General features: G+C 31.9%; 4 protein-coding genes and 1 non-coding gene across 7 annotated transcripts; 2 read left to right on the top strand and 3 right to left on the bottom strand.

Moving 5' to 3' along the window:
- The first annotated feature begins 397 nt into the window (after nucleotides 1-397).
- LOC110821983 (uncharacterized) lies at nucleotides 398-5,059 on the top strand. 3 transcript variants are annotated; one of them, XM_022051973.2, is made up of 6 exons: nucleotides 398-570; nucleotides 667-790; nucleotides 1,629-1,707; nucleotides 2,539-2,815; nucleotides 4,378-4,455; nucleotides 4,797-5,059. In XM_022051973.2, the coding sequence occupies exons 2-6, from the start codon at nucleotides 781-783 to the stop codon at nucleotides 4,845-4,847; spliced, it is 495 nt and encodes a 164-aa protein (XP_021907665.1). In that variant the 5' UTR covers nucleotides 398-570; nucleotides 667-780; the 3' UTR covers nucleotides 4,848-5,059. The 3 variants fall into 3 exon arrangements, with proteins under 3 accessions (XP_021907665.1, XP_021907664.1, XP_021907666.1); XM_022051972.2 differs by having other exon boundaries at nucleotides 399-570; nucleotides 1,611-1,707; XM_022051974.2 differs by lacking the exon at nucleotides 1,629-1,707 and having other exon boundaries at nucleotides 400-570.
- Nucleotides 5,060-5,598: 539 nt separating this feature from the next.
- LOC148252907 (uncharacterized) lies at nucleotides 5,599-7,025 on the bottom strand. Its single transcript, XM_088208675.1, has 3 exons — nucleotides 6,895-7,025; nucleotides 6,488-6,707; nucleotides 5,599-5,923 (listed from the first exon to the last, which is right to left on the bottom strand). The coding sequence occupies exons 1-3, from the start codon at nucleotides 6,957-6,959 to the stop codon at nucleotides 5,903-5,905; spliced, it is 306 nt and encodes a 101-aa protein (XP_088064801.1). The 5' UTR covers nucleotides 6,960-7,025; the 3' UTR covers nucleotides 5,599-5,902.
- Nucleotides 6,737-6,839, bottom strand: LOC148252908 (U6 spliceosomal RNA). Its single transcript, XR_015813755.1, has one exon. It is a non-coding gene; the product is annotated as a U6 spliceosomal RNA (small nuclear RNA).
- Nucleotides 7,026-7,603: 578 nt separating the features above from the next.
- Nucleotides 7,604-12,405, top strand: PM-ANT (Mitochondrial substrate carrier family protein). Its single transcript, XM_088208043.1, has 2 exons — nucleotides 7,604-8,112; nucleotides 11,542-12,405. The coding sequence occupies exons 1-2, from the start codon at nucleotides 7,738-7,740 to the stop codon at nucleotides 12,172-12,174; spliced, it is 1,008 nt and encodes a 335-aa protein (XP_088064169.1). The 5' UTR covers nucleotides 7,604-7,737; the 3' UTR covers nucleotides 12,175-12,405.
- Nucleotides 12,406-18,266: 5,861 nt separating this feature from the next.
- On the bottom strand, nucleotides 18,267-19,284 carry LOC110822008 (glutaredoxin-C6-like). Its single transcript, XM_022052004.2, has one exon. It carries the CDS (start codon nucleotides 19,205-19,207, stop codon nucleotides 18,782-18,784), a length of 426 nt encoding a protein of 141 aa, XP_021907696.1. The 5' UTR covers nucleotides 19,208-19,284; the 3' UTR covers nucleotides 18,267-18,781.
- Between the last annotated feature and the right edge of the window lie 2,098 nt (nucleotides 19,285-21,382).

Raw genomic sequence — 21,382 nt, 5'->3', positions numbered from 1 at the left:
ATTATTATTAACGAAAGAATCATTAGAAAACTAAATTATAATAAATATTAAAATTTAAAAATTAATTTGATAATTTGTTCTAATTATTATTGTTAGCTTTATTTATTTTTGGACTTCTACTTTTCTCTTCATTTTTAATATTTTTATTTTTGTTTTAATTTTTCTTTTGCTCAGACAAGAATTAGAATACGAGCTGCAGAACACGATTCGTTTGCTAGGGAATTGAATGACAAAATTTTGGGATTTCCCAAGTGAGATACAGAGCTGCGAGGTAGGGAGAGATACAGAGGGAAAGAGTACAGAGAGAGATTGTCAAGGGCAGACATGATCGATGACATAATCCACTTATACATAAATGGTTGTACGTGGTGAGGTTTCCAAGTACGATCTAATTAGAATATTTCTTTTTTGTTTTTAAATTTTCGCTTAAACGTTTCTTATGAGATGGTTGATGGGAACTTGTTGAAGAAATTTGCAGTGGCTGCAGTATTGGATTTCTGTAGCCGACTGCAATACCTGTTTGTTTCATGGAAGCTTAACAGTTGAGCTCACGAGATTTGTATCTTGAAGGTTGGTACTCAACAAACATGTTCCTCTATTAGCTGCAAACTTTATCTGATTTAATCCCTGAAATTACATTTTATTTTCTCGATTTCTGTGTTTCAGGGAGATTATTGAAATGTTCGAGCGACTTCCTTCTGGAAATTTGAATTGCCGTCCTTTCAGTTACTCGATACAGATTCTTAAATTACATGGTTGAAGAATTGAAAGGAGCGAACCATGAACGAAGGTAATTATAATGATAAGAGTTTCTTTTAACGAAGGTAGTGCGTCTTAATCTAATCCAATCTAATCCAATACTAGTATCAGGAAAATCAGCTTTCGATTTGGTAATTTTTCTCAAGATTTATTTTCTATTTGAAGCTTCGAGTTCATGAATTACCTTCTCTATTATGGAAGTCTGATTTATCAATTTCGATTTCCGTAGGTAGTGCTACAGATTTGCTGGTAATGCATTGATTTCGCTTTCAATTTAACTCAGTTGACTCCCTCCTCATCTCTCTCCCTCTCTCTCTCTGATATTGTTTTCCTTCTGGATTCTTCTCGTAATGCACCGTTCGAGAAATTGGATTCCGTTCTTCAAATCCCGGTTTTGTAAAACCACCAATTGATTAAGGCTAAAGTTGAGTGAATATTCTAGTTTTCCTTCGTTTCCAAACAAGGAAGTATTCCAAGCTGGGAATTGGGAGCCTTACTTTTATTTTAATTTCTTTCCATTTGATTTTCTCAGCCCTAAAACAAGGAAAATCTTCTCCTGTGTTTTCTCATTTTCTCAATTTTCTTCCATACTGACAGTCAGAATCCTTCCTAGATTATAGACGAGTTTCACCGTTTCTAGAATGATTTGTGCCTTGATCTCCGTTTACCCGTCTCACGCTAAAGATCCCAAACACACACGCACTGCTGAAAATCTTCGATATTTTTTCGCCTTGAACGTTCTGAACCCTCCGATACAAACCTCTTAATTCAAATTCTGTTCTTCATCTTCTGTTAATTATGAGATTAAATGTAATTAATTGAAGTTTAACTCTCATTTCAATTTAATCTAGTTTACGACAAACGTACAGAAGGGAGATGGAGAAGGGTCCTGCCAAAAGTAATGGTAATGGAAACACCAGCACCATCAACAATATTAAGAGGCTTCAGGTGCAGTATACTCTACACTCTCCATTGAGTTGACACAACTAAATTCTTGGTCGAAAACAGGCTATTGAAACGAGGGGTGAACAAAAATTTACCAAAATTGAAAAAAATCCAACAAACTAAATACTCTTTCTCAGCTGCAGTCATTGTGTTCTACATATTTTTGATCTTCTATATTGGGTTCATACAACCAATCCACAAGTATCCATTAGAATCCTCCTGTTGTGTTTCTTTTCACTGTCAATTTTAAGCAAAAATGTTAGATGACGGATCAAATTTATATAACTGGGTAATTTTTTTTTTTAAACTAAATTATTTAGTGCATACTTTTTTTTTTTTTTTTTAATTCTGGGAAAAAATTATATGTAGTCTTATTACCCGTAATAGAGACACACGAATTATCTTGGCCATGTATGTATAGACGTTGATCCATCGTACGTAGACACGTGTTCCTGATTTGATCTGGTGCATCGTTATCCACCGTAGGATTGTAAATTGAACTAGCAACGTGGGCCAGCGGTTTGGCCTTGGACCCTCCTCAATTTACACGTAACCTTTAACTAAACCCCACAAACCGGACTAGGAGCCATTTCTTTTTTTGCAAGTTGGATTGAAAATCTTCAAATTCTCAGCGAATCCCTTTCCTTCTCCACCTTATTTTTCCCAATACCCGTCGATTCAGATCAACCCCAAGGTTATTTTCGTAAAATTCATCACAACCCCCCCCCCACCCACATAAGTTTTTTTTCCTTTTTATTTCTCGTGTGGAGGTTTTAAATTATATGATATTGTGGTTTTGGTTGTAATGTTGATTAGACGATCATAAAATTGCAGTGTGATGAGAGGGGGCAGGGGTTTTAGTTCAGTACCAGATGATAACAATAAATCAGCGGCTTCTTCAGATAGCAAGAAAGGCGGATCTTCGTCTGGGAGCGGGGACGCAAGAGCAGCAGCAGTAGCAGTGGCGGTAGCTTCCCCGCCTGTTTGGCCGCCGAAATTCGTTATTGCTCTAACAAATAAAGAGAAGGAAGAAGATTTCATGGCGCTTAAAGGATCTAAGCTACCTCAAAGACCAAAGAAGAGAGCGAAGTTCATTCAACGGAATCTTAATGTAAGTAAGCCTTTCTTTCTCCGCCTCAAGTTTATGAGTAATTGAATTTCAAATTGAAAATTTACAGAAGTTGAAAATCACAGTCCACATGTGAGTCGAAGCGTGAATACCTACCTAATTGCTTCTTAGAAATTTTGATAATAATTTTATATATATATATATATAAAACTGCTATTATAAGCTGTTTTCAAATTTCAATTGTAGATTTGCTGCTTCTTTTCTTTTCGTGTTTTGAATGAGAGTAGTACTACATTCTGCGTTTATATATATATATATATATATTCCTTAACTAATTACTTTTGGGGCAGGAGCAGACAAGGGTATATTCCCAAGGAAAATTTAAAATCAGAGCAATACAAATTAGTGAATGATAAATTAGCAGAACTCGTGAACGTAATTTACATATTTTAAATTTTATTTTATGAATTTTCATGAATATTTTCAATTGATCTTCGTATTTTTAAAGTATATTTTAGTTAAATTCAACTTCGATTGCAGTAGGATTGAGACTAGTTCGGTAACGCCAGATTGAATCACTTCATGATTTTTATATATATATAAAAAAAAAAAGAAAGAATTCTGGTTTGGTTAATGCCCAGATTGAAGTGGACGGTACATGAGGTTACAGGTGTAGCGTAAATCCTCCTTCCTCAAGACACGTCACTACGCTTATCGTGGAAGATTATTATTCCTTTTACAATCTGCTTTTCTCTCGTTCTTTATTAAATACCTTTTTGTAGGTCTCTCTGTTATTAAATGTCGCCTAAGTACTCGTTTGATCTTATTATTGTGAACTCATAAACAATGTTTTAAAAATAATTTCTATTAAAAATTATTTGTTTTTTTAATTCAATTTTTTTTTTTAATAGGAACAGAATGAGGTGTAAAAGTGGACATTGAGTTTTTAACTATGTTCGGAATATTATATTTTCAAAGTTAGATAATTTTAGCTAATTTTTATGTCTCAGAAGTTTTATGCTTGTCTTTTAAAATTATTGTTACTTATTAAAATGTTAACATTTAAGTTCAAAGAACTAAATACTTATAACCATTTTCGGAAAATAAAACTATTATTATTTGTTTCTTTATTTTATATGTTATGTAACTTAATTGTCTTATTTTTAATATTTTTATTAAAAAGTTATTTTTAGTTATTTATTAATTTTTCAAATACATGTTTTTACTAAATATTTATTGTTTATGCAGAATTTATAAAACTGACTATACATACTTTTAATTTTTTTTTAAAAAAAGAATTTCATATATATATATATATATATTTCACGAGATTATCCTCTTTACATATGTTTATAGGCTAAAGTCAACCAGACTGACCTGATGTATTCTATGCGACAGACATCTTTACTTATTTTTTGATGTGACTTCCAAGAACAAAAAGCATATACTAAAAATTTATAGAAAATATATATATATATGGTAACATTTCAAATCCTTTTCTTTTTAGTTAATCTTCGTAGTGTTACTTGAAGATGGTGTCTAACTCATGCATGTAATTTGTCTTTTGTTTGTGTATTAATTCACTTGCACCGAACATTAAACAGCTTGTTAGCCCTGGAGCATGGCTATGTGATCTTACCTTGGAACGGTATGATGTCAGGGAGAAGAAGATTGCCAAGAAGGTATTATTAATAAATTATAAGCTATTTTAGAATAAATTTTTAAAATTTTTATGGAATTCATCTGCAAATCAAAACTTACGTTGACTAGAAGATAACAAGAGTTACGTCTGGCATGAAATCGCAAGCAAATTATTCAAGTAGTGATGATTTAACTACTGTGCTTCTGTTTATTATACATGTATGTCAGAGAGTGTATATTTATGTACTTTTTCAAGTTTAATATATAGTCATGAAATTTAATCTTAGAATACAAAAACAGTAAGGGACTGCGGTTTGGTATTCTTGATAAGCACTTACGAAAATGACAGCTAAAAGTCTAAAAATTTGTTATTGTGATGCAGAGATCAAGAGGGTTGAAGGCAATGAGTAACATGGAGTCAGACTCTGAATAGAGAGGGTTTGACGTCTTCAAGGGGAAAATTATAGGGTTATGTTTTGGTTGGGTGATTAATGATTACAATCAAACATGTCTGACCAGTATCACTCATTTACCCACAAGAAGACGAAGTAAAAGATTATAAGTTTTTACAACTTTGTAATAGTCAGTTTTCTTTTTTATCTTTCACATCTATAGATTAATTAGCTCAACTTAAATGGTTGGTTACATGGGGGTTTTTGATTGTTTATGCAAAAGAGGCATAATTTAGACCTGTGTTTAATTTCATACCCTTAATAGAGAGAAAGTGAAAGTCCTAACCAATAATCAAAAAGTAATTCGTACAAAATGGCTCTTTTATGAAATGGTAAAAACCATCATGAACCGACTCAGTATACTTTCTTTCTTTCTTTTCAATTTTTTTTTTTTTTTTAACGTTCATAGTGTACTTTAAACCATGTCTTACCTATTAGAAGTATCGTACTTAACTGTCTCAGTTAAAGTAACTCAATATCTTCCTTTGCAAGCATGGTGTGTGTCGAGCGCCAAAGCAGCCTTGTAAATTATCACAACAGACTGTTACCGTAGACACTGCAGAATCAAACATTGTTGCATCCAAAAGGATGTGGAACATGCTAAGAAGAGCTTGCACCATATGATATTTAGTCGGATATAGCACTTATTCAGGACACACAAGTATATCAATTTGCATATCATTTCAACTATGTTAAGAATCGAGTGGGAACAGTTTAACCTCAAGAACAGGATGATCACCTGGACTTGCAAATATTCCTCAGCATTTGGAAGGAAGATAAGGAAAAAAAAATAGCGGATAAATGGAGAAAAACTTGTACCATTAAGTTTATCTAGTTGGTCCTGTATATCATATCCATTGGCCTGCGGAGAAAAACTTATCCTAAAGGCCAACAATGAATTAGAAGCAGCTTTTCAAATGATTATATGCTTATCTTGCAAGCTTCAACCTCTGATAACCATTTAGTAAGATGCAAAGAAAGAGAGCAAAGATCTTCTGGGACTTCCTTTAGTCATATAACAAAAAGGCTATATCCCTCACCTCGTAAGTTCTCTCTCCTTTCAACACAGAAGATAAGTAAAAAGGCATAGATTCAAAAAACATTGAGAGTTTGAGAGAACAGAAATTTGATAACCATAAGACTTGTAAACTTTGTAGAAGCAATTAAAGGCAGAACACTGCAACAGCTACGGAAACAACAGCTTTGATGAGCATATAACAGCATGGAAACACCATTTTCCCCCAACCACAAACAATTAAAAAAAAGCTTATCAAACCCGTTCGTAAAATTACTATTAGTTGACCAAACAATATACTTTTTGATATCTCCGTATCTTCTCAGCTTTTCTTTCCCTAACCCTCTCTCTCTCCCCATTCATGGAAACATGCACGTCAAATATGGAACATCTTAAAAGGGTAAAATGAAAGGACCTCTTATTTCATTTGAAATTTGCGAGAAGCGGCTTCTTTAACTAATGAGCAGATTTTCCCATGGACATTCATTTCGGAGAAAACTTGAAAGAGAAACTTGTTTACCGCGTATGCATCTACCCCATCACCGAAACACAACACATCATATTATTTAAAATTTTATCGCATTACTTAAAATTCCATTTATTTACCTGTACATGAGGCTTCTCAGTTTGGAGGAGGAAGGGCTTTGAAGAGAAATCCCGCGGGTAGGATTTGGAGGGAATCGCCGGTACGGCAGATCTCGAAAAGAATTGGGGGCGGGTTAAGGGGTTTTGGAGGAGGAAGAAGATTTGGGTCTCTCGGAGAGTAGCGGAGACGTGAGAACTATCAGATGGTTGAATCGGAATCCATGGAGGATTTGCAGCGCCGCTGGAACAAAAAAAATATCAGAAGAAAAAAAAAATTTGGACCATTTCTCGATTTGTGCGTGTCATCCTTGCGCAGGGGCCATGCTAATCTTCTCTGTATCGTTCCAATTTTATCGGATGTCCTCAAAGGGACGAGAAGGTCGCTGCCAACTCCTCTATACAAAGCATTATAAAGATTTGTTTCTTACCGATGTGGGATAGGCGCTGCTGCAGCCTCTCTTGCTACAAAACTTTTCTGATTCCCAAGTACCATACGAAATTAATATACATGCGTTAGTGTATATTTTTGCACTAGATAGATATTACATATTCCATTGATCCACAGAATAATTAACTTAAAAAGTAATTGATGGGACAAAATTAGTTATAAAAATGAATGTCATAATCCAAGTATGTGTTTTTAAGATTCATTCATTCAGTCCTTTGTAAAATCTTTTTGCTAAGTATTTCACATCACCAAATTCAGGAATGGGAGTAACAAAATAAAATCAATAATTAAAAACAAAAATATTTTATCCAAAATAAATTAGAAACGATAAAACCTACAGCAAAATTTTATAATGTTTTATCATATTTAATTAATCAGTATATTTTTATCATGTTCTAATTATAATTAATTTAGTTATTTATTTAATATAATCATATATTTTTATTTTAAAATATTAAATTAATTACACGTGGCGAAGTGCGTAACTGGCGGCTCCATGTTATCCGTATAGCAAAGAACGCACGCTACCGATGCCCCGCGCAAATAAAACTGAACAGATCCCTTTCAACAAGATCTCCCCTTCTGAATTTCTCCTTATTTCAACTCCATTTCATTTCGCCAGAAAAATTCCGCCATGATCAGACAGTGTCACATACGTCTAGTATACCGTCAATCATCCCTTTAAAGGGTAATCATCAGTCTTACGCATAACGCACTTCTTTCTGATAATATCAGTCGGGGAATCTTGGGTAGTAGTGATTGGCATATTGGGGTAGAGCTCCAAGAAAGAGGGGAAAGAAGAAACTAACAGGTCGTTCCAATAATGAGCAGAGATTATGAACGTGCAGGAGAGACTAGCGGGTCGAGATCAGAACCAGCAGAGTCACAGGTATCAACGAAAACGGATTCATTAGGGCGGTACCAGTGGTTGACGAACTTCCATCGTGATCTTATGGCGGGAGCGCTTATGGGTGGCGTAGTGCACACGATCGTTGCCCCAATTGAAAGAGCAAAGTTATTGCTGCAGACACAAGAAAGCAATCTCGCCATTGTTGGTAGCGGCAGGAGAAGATTCAAGGGAATGATTGATTGCATCGTCCGTACAGTTAGGGAAGAAGGCATTCTTTCTTTATGGAGAGGCAATGGCAGCAGTGTTCTTCGATACTACCCTTCCGTTGCTCTTAATTTCTCCCTTAAGGTATACGAATTCATTTTTTTCTTCTTGACTTTTTTCTTGTTCGTGTCGTTTTCCCGGAGCTTGGTATGACTTTGAGTAAATGGCCGATTTTCTTGCAATTTCAATGATGATTTAATCGGTCAATATGGGCATTTTTGCTACCGATTCTTTCTTGCAAATATGTGCCAAAGATTTTGTTTTATGGACGGGTATACCTCATGCATATTAAGTGACTGATGAAATGCTTATGTGAAGTATTGGGTTAGGCTCGGATAGCTTTAATTACAATTAGTAATAAGCGCCTTTGCTTTCTGTATGGAATCAATATAGTGACAAGAAAACGGAGTGATAGTCTTAATGGCATCCAAGTTTCTTAATAATGGGGTTCTGTCCCCTGGAATTCCTTTTATTCTGTTGCCTTTTGCTGATAATATCTTTAATAATCCTTATTTATCTGAGGTGGGATCCGAATGAATCTCTGTGCTGGCCCATGCACATATAAGCAAATTGTTGAAGGAGAGATGACAGTTTGATATGTGAGCTCTCCTAGATATCCGAATATCACCTTACGATAGTCATTTTCTCCCTTTTAAAATCCTCTTCCTCTTGTTACTAGCATACAGTGAAGCGATTTGGGAATAAAGACAAGAAGTCTGATCTGTGCTTTTTTTATGCTATTGCTATAAAAGAATTATTATGAACAGCAGAGGCTGACGTTACAGAACAGGAATTTAAGTTTTGTTATGCCAAGTGTCATTCAATAATGAAATATCACATGATATGTGCAAATGTTTTGTAATCGATAATATAAGGTAGTTTCCAAGGTCAGTACTACTATGGTACAAAGGGTAGAATAGCAAGGAGCTTTCCTGTTAGGTACTCATTTTAGATTGCTTTGGGAGATATTTAGATGAATGTATTTACTACAATGGGGACCTTGATGGAGGTGTAGAAACTGCACCCCTTAATATGGAATGAGTAAGTACTCCTACTTGTCCAAGTTTAGGAGCTTCATACCAAGAATTTCTGAGGCATGTCTTTTCAATCATAGGTGCTAGAGATGCAGTTGGGTTAGTTTCTCTTCTTGAGGAAAAAGATCACAGCATTAGGATCATAGAGGCTGAAAATCTATGACAAACATGACATGGAACAAACTAGGATTAATTTACCTACTTGGGGAATTGTGTTGGTATAGCACCTGAGTTCTTAAATATCAAACTAAAGGGTTCTTAATCTTCACAATTAAGATTTTATTGGATCGGACAATCAGAAATTGTGAAAAGATTCTCACAACAATTGTTTTTGGATAATTTGTATCTCATAAGGGAGATTACATTCTCTAATTCTATTCAATTATTTTACAAGAGTTTTCTGTGTCTCTATAAAATATAAATAAAATTCTAATGCCATTAAAGTTACAATAATTTCTTAAAAAAATAAAAAGTGAAAAGTATTATTCACAAATGTACTAACGGAGTACCACCCATATACAAAATTTACAGTTTAGTTGTTATAATAAAATTAAATGATAACTGCTTTTCTGATGCTATTAACAACTTGCTACATCAATTAATTTACTCCACTAAAGCAAAGGGAAACACTTCTTAAGAATAGCTTCATTATGGAACTGGCAAATGTTTTTTAGCAAACGAAAAATGCTAAATAGGAAAAGAAGATTGTGAAAACAATTTTTCATGATTACTCTCTAATAATGAGTTAGTGGGATAACTAGAAAAGATAAAATGTCAATTCTCTCAGATTATGACCCATGTGTTTAGAATGGAATGGTATAATTTTTAAGCAACAGTTTCCAATTGCCCCACATGATTTGGAACAGAATGCTCTTTTCTGTTTCTTTTTGGGACAGAGCCCGTGTTTTCTTTCAGGGATGCCCTTATCTGCTTCGTAAAAGGATTAGTTAGCTATGCTGCCATAATTTTTTGCATTGTCTTCTTGTTCCATGTGTTTTTAGCTGGTAGACAATTATCCTCAGATTTCTACTTGTCACAAATTTCTTTCTTTCAAATAAATTTTCTTTTCATTTGAAATACGTTTAATTTAAGTAATAAAAATTCACCATACACGTATATATGCATTTTGATATCAGCTAAAGCACATTTATCATTGAAAGTCAAGATACATGTATTATTAACTGCCATACAGATATTCATGTATTTGATTAAACGACTTGCCTGTGTATAAGGTTGATTAACAGCGAAAGAAATAGATACAGGAATGTAAGAAATCTGAAAAATACTTTTTTATGTTGCCCATTTGGTGGTCAGCTTTAAATGCACTAAGTTTCTACCAGTTAGAGTAGAACAGTAAGGAGAAAGAGATCAAACCAATCTCAGTTGAAATCTTGAGAAGAGTTGCTAAATTGCTTGGACAGTGGGGTTCTCTATCTTTAGGAAGTATCATATTGCCTCTTAAGTGGTTTTGTTATTTTTTTTGCTATAGTCTTCTTACTTTCCTTCATCAAATAAGTAAAGAAATAAATAAAATGTCATGATATCTAGATAAAGCAAATAAGGGTGTGGATTAATGACAAGGAAGCGGCATATGTCTAGATTGTGAACCGAAGTCTTGGTATTCTTTAGTGTGTCATCACAATAGCTCCCATAGTTTGCTTTAGGAATAAAGTACAATGAGAACAATCTAGAGAAATATGGAAGTTAACTGAAAGTCAGGTTTATTTGATACCATATGTGGTGAATTGTGACAGAAACTTTTATTTCATTACTACTTTGGTCATTATTGATATTGGGGGAGTGTGCAAGGAAAACAATCAACGAAATAATTGCTATAGCCAGCCTGGAAACCATATCTTGTTTAAGAACAATATAGAAAAATAAGAAAGTCAATCAAAAGTCAGGTTTATTTGATACCATATGTGGTGAATTGTGACAGAAACTTTTATTTCATTACTACTTTGGTCATTATTGATATTGGGGGAGTGTGCAAGGAAAACAATCAACGAAATAATTGCTATAGCCAGCCTGGAAACCGTATCTTGTTTAAGAACAATATAGAAAAATAAGAAAGTCAATCAAAAGTCAGGTTTATTTGATAATTTCTCTGCTGAATTATGATAGGAATTTTTATTTTATTATTACTGTGGTCGTCGTTGAAAATAACTGCATTAGCAAGCCTGGAAACCATATCTTGTTTGAGAACAATATAGAAAAATAAGAAAGTTAATCGAAAGTCAGGTTTATTTGATAATTTCTGTGCTGAATTAAGACGGGACTTTTTTTTTATTATTACTGTGGTCGTTGTTGAAAATAACGGCATTAGGAGGCCTGAAAGCCAAATCTTGTTTGAATCACTATAGAAGATTTGATAGTAGTCCAACTATGTGGATATTATTTCCATCATATAAAATTTACAAAATGTTCTATGAATTCTTTAATACGGGCATGGCATTAATTGATTGTTTCCATCGAGCAGGATCTTTATAGAAATATATTACGAAGTGGTGATTCTCCGCAAAGTCATATTTTTTCTGGTGCATCTGCCAACTTTATTGCTGGGGCTGCTGCTGGTTGTACAACATTGGTCTTAATTTACCCACTTGATATTGCACACACTCGACTTGCTGCTGACATTGGGAATACTGAGGCACGTCAATTCCGAGGCATCTCCCATTTCTTATGTACCATACACAAGAAGGACGGGATTCGTGGAGTTTATAGAGGACTTCCTGCCTCTCTACAGGGGATGGTTGTTCACAGAGGCCTATACTTTGGGGGTTTTGATACAATGAAGGAACTCCTATCGGAAGAATCTAAACCTGAAATTGCACTATGGAAGCGTTGGGTGGTGGCTCAGGCAGTCACGACCTCTGCTGGGTTGTTGTCATATCCACTGGATACAGTTCGAAGGCGGATGATGATGCAATCTGGAATGGAACAGCCAATGTATCATAGCACACTGGATTGCTGGAAGAAGATTTACAGGACTGAAGGGGTGGCTTCATTTTACCGGGGGGCACTTTCAAACATGTTTAGGGGCACTGGAGCTGCTGCAATCTTGGTTTTATACGACGAGATAAAGAAATTCATGAATTGGACTAGATTGTAGCAATAGGGATTACATTTGTTAGGTTTTTCTTGTAAACATGAGAATTAGGGTATAATGGGGTAAAAGAATTACACTCGAAAAAAAAAAAAAAAAAGCAATATGTTTCTCACACACAAACAGTAGATGATATTCATTTGCCACTTTTACGGGATCTGGCAATTCAAACCCCTGATATTTTGCCAACTGAATAAGGGCTTAATATGATTGGATAGCATGTTCTTCCACTTTCAATCCACTCTTGTTTTCTTTCTTGTTTCTCCTTGATATCTGGTTTATTTCCAGAACTGCATCTCATGGGTATGTAGGTCTGGAAATTAACCAATTTGTGCTCCCATCTATCTGCAAGCATATACCATTTTCTATTGTTGGAATATACAGAGGCTGAATACTGCGCCGTGTTAGTAAAGACATCTACTTGTCTTTCATTACACACACGCACACGCAGAGATACAGGGATATAACCAGAGACTCTACTTGTACTCATCATTTGTGGCAAAATAAGGTAATTAATTGTTCTTAGTGGATTGTTCTATATATTTATGTGTGCGTGGCTGTGTGTGCATTTATACATATATATATATATATATATATTATTTATGCACTATGAAGGGCTGGCTATCAAAGTTAATAATGGTTAATGATTAATTAGGGAATAAATAATTTTATGGGTTGATTTGTAAAATAGATTTAGGGTTAGATTTTCCTTATTAGTGAGGTTAGTAAGAAATTTTTCTTATGGATTTTTTGATTTTATGGTGAATTATCTGTCTTTTTGTTTTGTTATAAAATTGATAAAAACTTAAAATATTTAAGAGTTTTTCTTGCGTATTTGAAGTCAAGAAATGTTCATGATATCGTTCGTGAATTATTTATTTTTAATTAAATAAATAAAAGAATTTAATTTTAGTACTTTCTAAAAAAAAAAAAGAAAAAGAAAAATTATGGTGGAGTAAACTGTAGTTACAGTAGGTTTATATATATATATATAACATAATGGTAGGCCTTCAACTTTTTTGGTGATGAATTAAAGTGTAAATAATTTGATATAAATATTATTAATCTACAAGTTGAATTGAAGTGGTGTGTATGTGCGTATATAGTTGGGGTGAGTAGGTGGACCACATACATTCATCATGTCTAACATGTATGTATGTATGTATATATATATATATATATATAAAAGACCTCATAAGTTGGAACCCAAATAAATAATGAATTGCATAGTTTGACAAATCAGAAGTGATGTGATGTTGGTTTGACTATTGGGTGAGTGGGATTGGATGGCTAAATTTCAAAAAAATATATATATATATATACATATTATTATTATATTCCTACAAAATCAAATGCCTAAATTGTAAATTTTTGGTTTTATCATTATTATTTTATTTCAATATAATTAACTAATTATAATAACTAATGCCTAAATGAAAATAATATAGCTCTTACTTGTCAATTTATATTAATTTTAAATTGAAAATTAACAAATTGGGTAAATTAGTAATGAAAATTAAAAAGAAAAGTGAGGAGAAAAGGGTAAGAGCCAAATTTTAAAATTTAACCAAAAAATTAATTACTTTGTGTTTTAATTCAATTTTATGAGTTTATTGGGATCATTTTAATAATAAAATCAAATATTTGGTAAGCACATAATTATACCCAAAAACCAAATATGAAGGTTTATTAGGTATGAATATATATATATATATATAATATATATATATATATGTGTGTATGTATGCAAGAAGGGTTTGCATGACCTCACCTCCCCTCCCCCATATGCTGCTGAAAGTGGTGAAAAGATGGTTTTGGAACTTTAGGGAAAGTGCAAGTTCTGAAAAACCCTACCATTAAGGAAGTCTGTGAGTGGGGTACTTGAGTTGTCCATTTTTTTTTTAATTAAAATAATTAACCAGCAATTAATTTCTAATTAATCAATATTATAAAAGAGAATCAAAAAGGAGATTCTCCTTACGTCAGCCTAAAAAGATTCTTCTCGTGGGCTCCACCTACACCCTACGCCACTGCATGATTGCCACGTGTGTCGCACTTGTTTTTTCTTTTTTTTTTTTTTTTTTTAATAATTGTGATTTCCAAACCCTAAGGAAAATTCTGTCCCATTCATATTCTCCACTTCAACAAATAAAGTGGACGCTTCACGCTTCTACCCTCACAAAACCTATTAAAAAATAAAAATAAAAAAAATTCTCTTTCTTAATTTTTTGTTTTCCTTAAATGGAAACATAATTTCTTATCAGTTTCCTTTTTTGGTAGGTTTTAAAATTAGTAGAATTTGATTCCTTTATGCCACATTGTTATTATTGTTGGTCCAAAGAACAAATTAATCGTATGAATAAAAATTAATTCACAACTTGCAAATAAATGTAATGAGTAAATTTAAGAGAGAATTTGCAAACTATTTGAAAGAGATTTCGATCACTTGCTCGTATGTTATGTACTCAAATGAGCCTTTCAACATGTTTAAGAAATAGTTTTAAGTGGTTGCTAAGGAGACGAATAACCAAACCTCTTAAAATAACAACTACAATTATCTATTGTATTTAACGCATTGCATCTGATTATAAGTTGCGTATCAATTTCTAATTATAAGCATGTGATGGGTTAATGCGAGTCTTTTTTTTTTTAAGCTTTATTTTAGATTTAAAATCAAATTAACTTAACCATAATAAACTACGATGAAATTGAATATGAATTATTTACGAACATGTTTAGTTCGTTGCTACCCTTAATAGCAACAAAAAAAAGATAAAATAATGTTAGTAATCTAATAATAATATCAGGGTCAAATTTAATGAGATTTACTGAATACAAAATCTTATTATAAAAAATGTTGAACATGCATATATTAGTAAGATAAATAATTTGAAGATCGATATTAAAAATTAACGGTGTTTTATCATGTCTCGACCGCAAATCATATTAAGAAACAAAATAATAGAAATAAAATACCATGGAATTAAAGAAGTAGTCAAGGAAGAAACATTCTTTCCAAATACAATCTCTTCCAATATTCCCTTTGCCTTTGATTTAGATTAGTTCTTGAACCCTAATTACTTGGTATGTTGAAATTAATTATAATTTATATATTTATTTTTTTATAAAATGCTAGTTACAAAAAATTATTTTTACTAAAAATATATGTGTTCATTAAAAATAGTTTATAATTTAAATTATTATTATCATACAAAATATTAATTTTAAGACAAATTAGTTAAATTTTTTGTTAGATAAAAAAAAATTAATAACCTACCTTAAAATTAGTAAATAATTTTTTTATTATTTTTAATTTCTCTAAATTATTTTTAAGAACTCAATAAACACCAAATGCATTTCGTGTTAACAAATTCAACCATCAGACCAGAGGTTTAAAATATTTATTGACATAGAATACCCGAGTTTAAACACATTATAATTTAATCGCACAACTATGCTTACATCCCAATTTATAATTTATACTTCATTCTCACGACGAATTAGAATTAAATAAGTGAATGTTTACCTAATCGTAATTTCAACAGTGAGTATGAAATCAGAAAGTACCATGAGGAAGATATATATATATATATAGGATAATCTAGTATATATACTCCCTTGTAAGGTAAAAAAAAAAAAAAATAGTGTCCAAGGAAATGCTCAACAAAGTCATAAATTCATGCAGCAGTACATTATAAAACTGCATGCAAGCAGGGGCATTGAATAAAAGTTCTAATGCGAAGACAATAATGAAGTCAAAATCTGTAGTACTACTTACAATCATGCACGTATTATTATTATTCAACTTGTCAGCAGGAAATAAATGACATGTGTATGTGCAGTACGGTAAAAAGTAAAACTCATAAAGTTAATATGATACATGAGGGATTATTAGAGGAGTAGTTAATTATTATTTACCAACCAACATCAAACTTAAGATTTGATTTATGGTTTGAGGCGAACATTTATTTGTAGTGGTCTCGCCTCGCAATGTAATAACTTTTTTCTCAAGCACAATAGATTGCATCCATTATGTACGAAAATAAATCAAATTTTATTTAAATCAACTACTTAAAATATTAGGTTTGGAACTATCTATTGGTCTGAAGCTTAAGGCAGACAGCATAGTTGAGTTTTTCAAGAATTTAATCTTCTGTATGAATTTCCAATTATCCTATACAAGTGAATCAATTCCAAACGAATGTCCAAATCAAATAATTAATGCGCTATGAAACTTATGAAATCCGCGTTTAAGCTGTTACGATGTGCAAGCATGCAGACTTCAAGAAATAAACGTATTTCCAAATATATTGATATCAAACAATTAATATTTTTTTTGCAAAAAATGTGCATATATAGTAATTAGAATGTAATAAAAAATATTGATTATGGGCAATATTTTGAGCTAGCAAACACTTAAATTCCGAGCAATCACAAAAACTATAATAAAAGTTAAATGTAAGTGAAAGAGAGCGTGTGAACTCAGTCTGCCACGAAGATCAATCTTCTAATAGGTCTCCATTATTCAAAAGAAATTTTTATTATTATTATAATAGAAGAGTGAGTATCCCTTTAGTGGGTTGAGTTTTAGGAATAACACTTGAAAGATGGAGCTTCATGAATATTCACTCTTCTCTTAATGAAATTTTCCTTAAAAGTAACTCTAATACTAATTATTGACCTAAAGGCTATGACAACCAAAAAGAAGGGGGAGGGGTGAATTGAGTAATTAAAATTTTAAGGCTTTTAAGTATATTTCCCAACCTTCACTCTTATATAATGCCCAAATTATGATAGGCAAACTTTCTTATATGATCATTTTCTTCACTATTTAATGTGTATAAAAGTGTTTGAATGCTAGTGAAGTCTATTTTTATTAATTAGTTTCTCACAAATGATAATGATGATACATAAAAGATAAAAGATCCGAAAATGCATGTGAATAATTTTAAAGTGTGTGTGTGTGATGTGAATAGAAATATGATATTAAATAATGATGAACAACAATTAAAGTAAAGAGAAAATGAGAAATAGTGCAAACTTTTTTATAGGGGTTGCATTATATTACTTATATCTATATAATCTTTTTTAAGTCAACTACTTTGAGTTTTTAGTATTGTCTTCAAATATTACAATAAGCTAGTTGTTTATGGTGTCTAACTCACCTATAATTCATGTTCTCCTGAACACTACAATTTGTTTATCAATGTGCAAAGTTCACCTTTCTCAAAATCAACCAATTAAATTTTCACTCTTTTCTTTTAATATTATGATAAACCTAGTTGTTTATGTTATTTAACTCACCAACCACTCGTATTTCTCTAAGCACTACAGTCTATTTATCAATGTGCGAAGTTCATCTGTCACTTGTATTTCTTCAAATACTACAATCTGTTTATTAAGGTATTCAACTCAAATAGTACTTGTGTTCCCCTTAAACACTACAGTTCGTATATTCAGGTGTCAAGTTTATTTTTTACTCACGCTCCACTAAACACTACAGTTTGTATATTAATCTCTCAAACTCATTTTTTACTTTTGTTCTCTCCATATAAAATTTTTCAAATATTCCACAAATTTAACTTACAATACCTTAAAAAATAAATATAAAGAATTCATACTTTTTTCTCTTTAAAAAAAAATAGATTTACAAATAAAAACTAGTATTTGTTTTGAAATATGTTGGATGTATCTACTTATAATCTTTGTTTTTTTCTTTTTCGTTGTGGATGCCCTTATAATATATATATATATATATATTGGTTTTTGTTCTTTTTTCTTTTATGTCTTTGAAAAATAAAAATATATATATATATATGAAAATTTTTGAATCAATAATGTGAAACCAGTCTCTCTCTTAACTCGAGTGCAGTACGTAATCGAGTAGTACAAAAATCTCTCTCTCCTAACTTTTAAGACATGACGTCATATTCCAAAAAAATTGAAAAAGAAAATCAGAAAATAGACAAGATGTTTTCCATCCAATCACAAAACGACATATACTTTATAATTTATTATATATATATATATATATTTATTTATTTATTTTTTACGATTGCCAAAAAAAAACTTGAACAAAAATTGCAGAAGAGAGAGAGTAATAATTATGAGAAATGCATATTTTTAACAATAATTGGCAACAAATTTGGCAGATTATGCGACACTGCCACTTCACCTCGTCACTGTCACTCTCTTCCCAACCCGCATTAATTATTATTATTATTATTAACAAATTACATACCACCCATAAAAGTACCAGATCCATACAATTTCAACGGCCCTGATTTCTCCATTTATTCATCTCCTAATTTAATTAATTAAACTAAACACCTCGCTTAATTTAATTTTAATTCAACAATAATAATAATAATAATTAATAATCCCTAATTACAATCTCCATAATAATCCCAGATGATGAACTTCCTACATCACTATTGCATCCCTACCCCAACCTAGCTGCTCCTAATCCGACAACAAATCTCTTATTTCTTCTCCTTCATCTTCTTCTTTTCCTTATATATCATATAACATATGCGGAGTTGGAAGTTCGAACAGTCTAATTCTTACAACAACAATGGCATCAACAATGATAAACACAATTAATTAGATACCATCAAATCCAGAGCGCGCCAACCTCGACAAGCTTCGGAACCAGATTCCCGCTCAGATGAAGAGCGACGAGAGATTCGAGTCCGCCGACGCAGGTTCCGCCAATGAAAACCGCCGGCGGTGCGCACCGCTCTGAGAATCCACCGCTCTCGATCGACGAAGACGGAGACGGCGGCGGGAGTGAAGCGATCTCGTCCTCGTCTAACTCGATCACAGTCGGATGAACGCCGATTGTGGCCAGAAGTTTCTTCATGACGTGACACATGCAACAGGACGACTTACTGAAGATGATTACAGGATGCTCCGCGATTAATCGCTGGATCCTCGTCTCCGTCGTCTCCGCCTCGTCGATTGAGAGCTTTCCGCCGGCTGTCGGCGGAGTGAGTTCGAGGTGAACGACGTCGTTGGACCAAGTACGGAGGCCTTGCATCGCGTGAAGAGTAATTTCAGGTGTTGATGTCAACGGGGGTGGGGTGTTTTGGGAGGGGGGAGGAGGGGGGGAGGAAGACGAGTTATATAAATGAGAGGGGGGTGTGGTTGCTTACATCACAGAGTACTGTATTCATAGGTTCTTTGGGATCTTCAAGTTATGCTTCTTTTTTTTTTTTTAATAAATTTCATCCCCACGCTCATGAATTCACGCGCTTGTACTTTCCTCACCAATAATTCTCCTCCTGCCTTTTTCTCTCCCCCCCCCCCCCCACCCCATTTTAAAACAAAATAAAATAAGCTTTTAAATTAGTTGCTAATAAGTTGGGACATTAAAATACTCTCCATAAAGTTAATAACCAAATTGAATAAAACCATTTTTAAATTTTACGAGACTAAAAGAAAAACAAAATGTTCAACGGTATTCAACTATTAAGTGAATCAAACTAATTACGCATTAAGAAAAAGTTCAATACGTGAATTTGAATTCAATGATTTTTAAAGTTTCTCTGTTCGTCTTATTATGTGTGTTAATATTTTAAAACAACAAAATATATCATTCAGATGTTTTAAAATTTTTTTTGAAACTTATATAATTTAATTTTAAATACTAAATATATTATACTATATTGAATATAAAAAGTTTCAAAATTATAGGATATTAGTCTGTAACTAATTAATCTGATTCTTTTGAATTTAGTTTAAACACCATGTTTAGCGAAAATTCAAATATCTTTATTAATCTCTAACACAATATTAAAAGTATCAAATTTTTAAGTAAATTAATTTAGTATCATTCAAGAACATGTTAAATACGATATTCAATTAAAGATAGAATGTATCAATTAAATAATTCAACTGATCCTCAATGTCAAACTAGCATCAATATATTTCAAGCGTGAATCCATGACCATAGACCCAACATGGTATGAAATCAATTTCCTTAGCTTATCTAAAATAACTAAAGAAATATCAAGTTAATTATTTTTAGGAACTTGTATACCTGATTAAAATTTAGTATGTATACTAAAATTTATCCTCTATATATAAATTTGAAGGTCTATAATATAAAATGATTCAAAGTACAGACATTACACAAGACAATTCTTTCATCTTATTTTATATAAGAATAAGAAAATTAAAAGTGTCATGTGTTACATCTAGAAATAAGAAAATCAAAAGTTTCAAGTGTTTTTAAGTTGAACTTTATAAGTAGTAGTCAAAGGTTAAGTCCATATATTTAGAAAAACTAATTTCTAATTATCGTGTCTAAGTTGATTGAGGTATTTGTATTAATACTATAATAATATCATAGAGTATCTATTTGGAAATGGTCAATGGATTGGATTAAACATCCCTACCCACTATATTAGGAATTAGTTATAAGATAACTCGTCAACTTCATTAAGAATATTATTTACTATGTGAGATATTTTTTAACTTCGTTTTTAAAAAATTATGAATTTACTAAAAAAATATGGGGATAAATTTTTTAGATATTATTTTAAGAGAGAAAATAATATTAACTGGTGATTTGAATACCATATTTAATTGGTTTTTATACGGTTTTTTTAAAATAGTAGAAACCTCAAGTCATTTGGTCGATGAGATAACACAGACACGTGATTGGTGATCAAATCTCTATAAAGTTGCATTTGTATTTTATTTCATAAAGAAAATACAATATATAAAAATAAAGAAATTAAAACTTTCAAGTGTTTTTAAGCTGAACTTTATAAGAGTTAAGTTCATATACTTAGAAAAACTAAGTTGATCGAGATTTTTGTATTAATATTATAATAATATCATACAGTATCTATTTGGAGATGATCAATGGAGCGGATTAAACATTTCTACCTATTCTATTAGGAATTAGTTATAAGTTAACTCGTTTCTATCAACTTCATTAAGAATATTATTTATTATGTGAAATATTTTTTATTTTTATTTTTTAAAAATTATGAATTTAATAAAAAAATATGGAATAAATTTTTTAGATATAATTTTAGGAGAAAAAATAACCTTAACTGGTGATTTGAATATTATATTTAATTAATTTTTATACGAGTATTTTAAGATTGTAGAAAGCTCAAGTCATTTGATCGATGAGACAACACAGACACGTGATTGGTGATCAAATCTCTATAACGTTGGGTTTGTATTTTCTTTCTCTTCT

Source organism: Carica papaya, chromosome 7, assembly GCF_054855325.1.
Source record: "Carica papaya isolate Zhongbai chromosome 7, ASM5485532v1, whole genome shotgun sequence".
In the NCBI taxonomy this organism is placed as follows: Eukaryota; Viridiplantae; Streptophyta; class Magnoliopsida; order Brassicales; family Caricaceae; genus Carica; species Carica papaya.
Note: the sequence above shows the minus strand (reverse complement) of the source record. Positions and strands in the feature narration are given on the sequence as shown.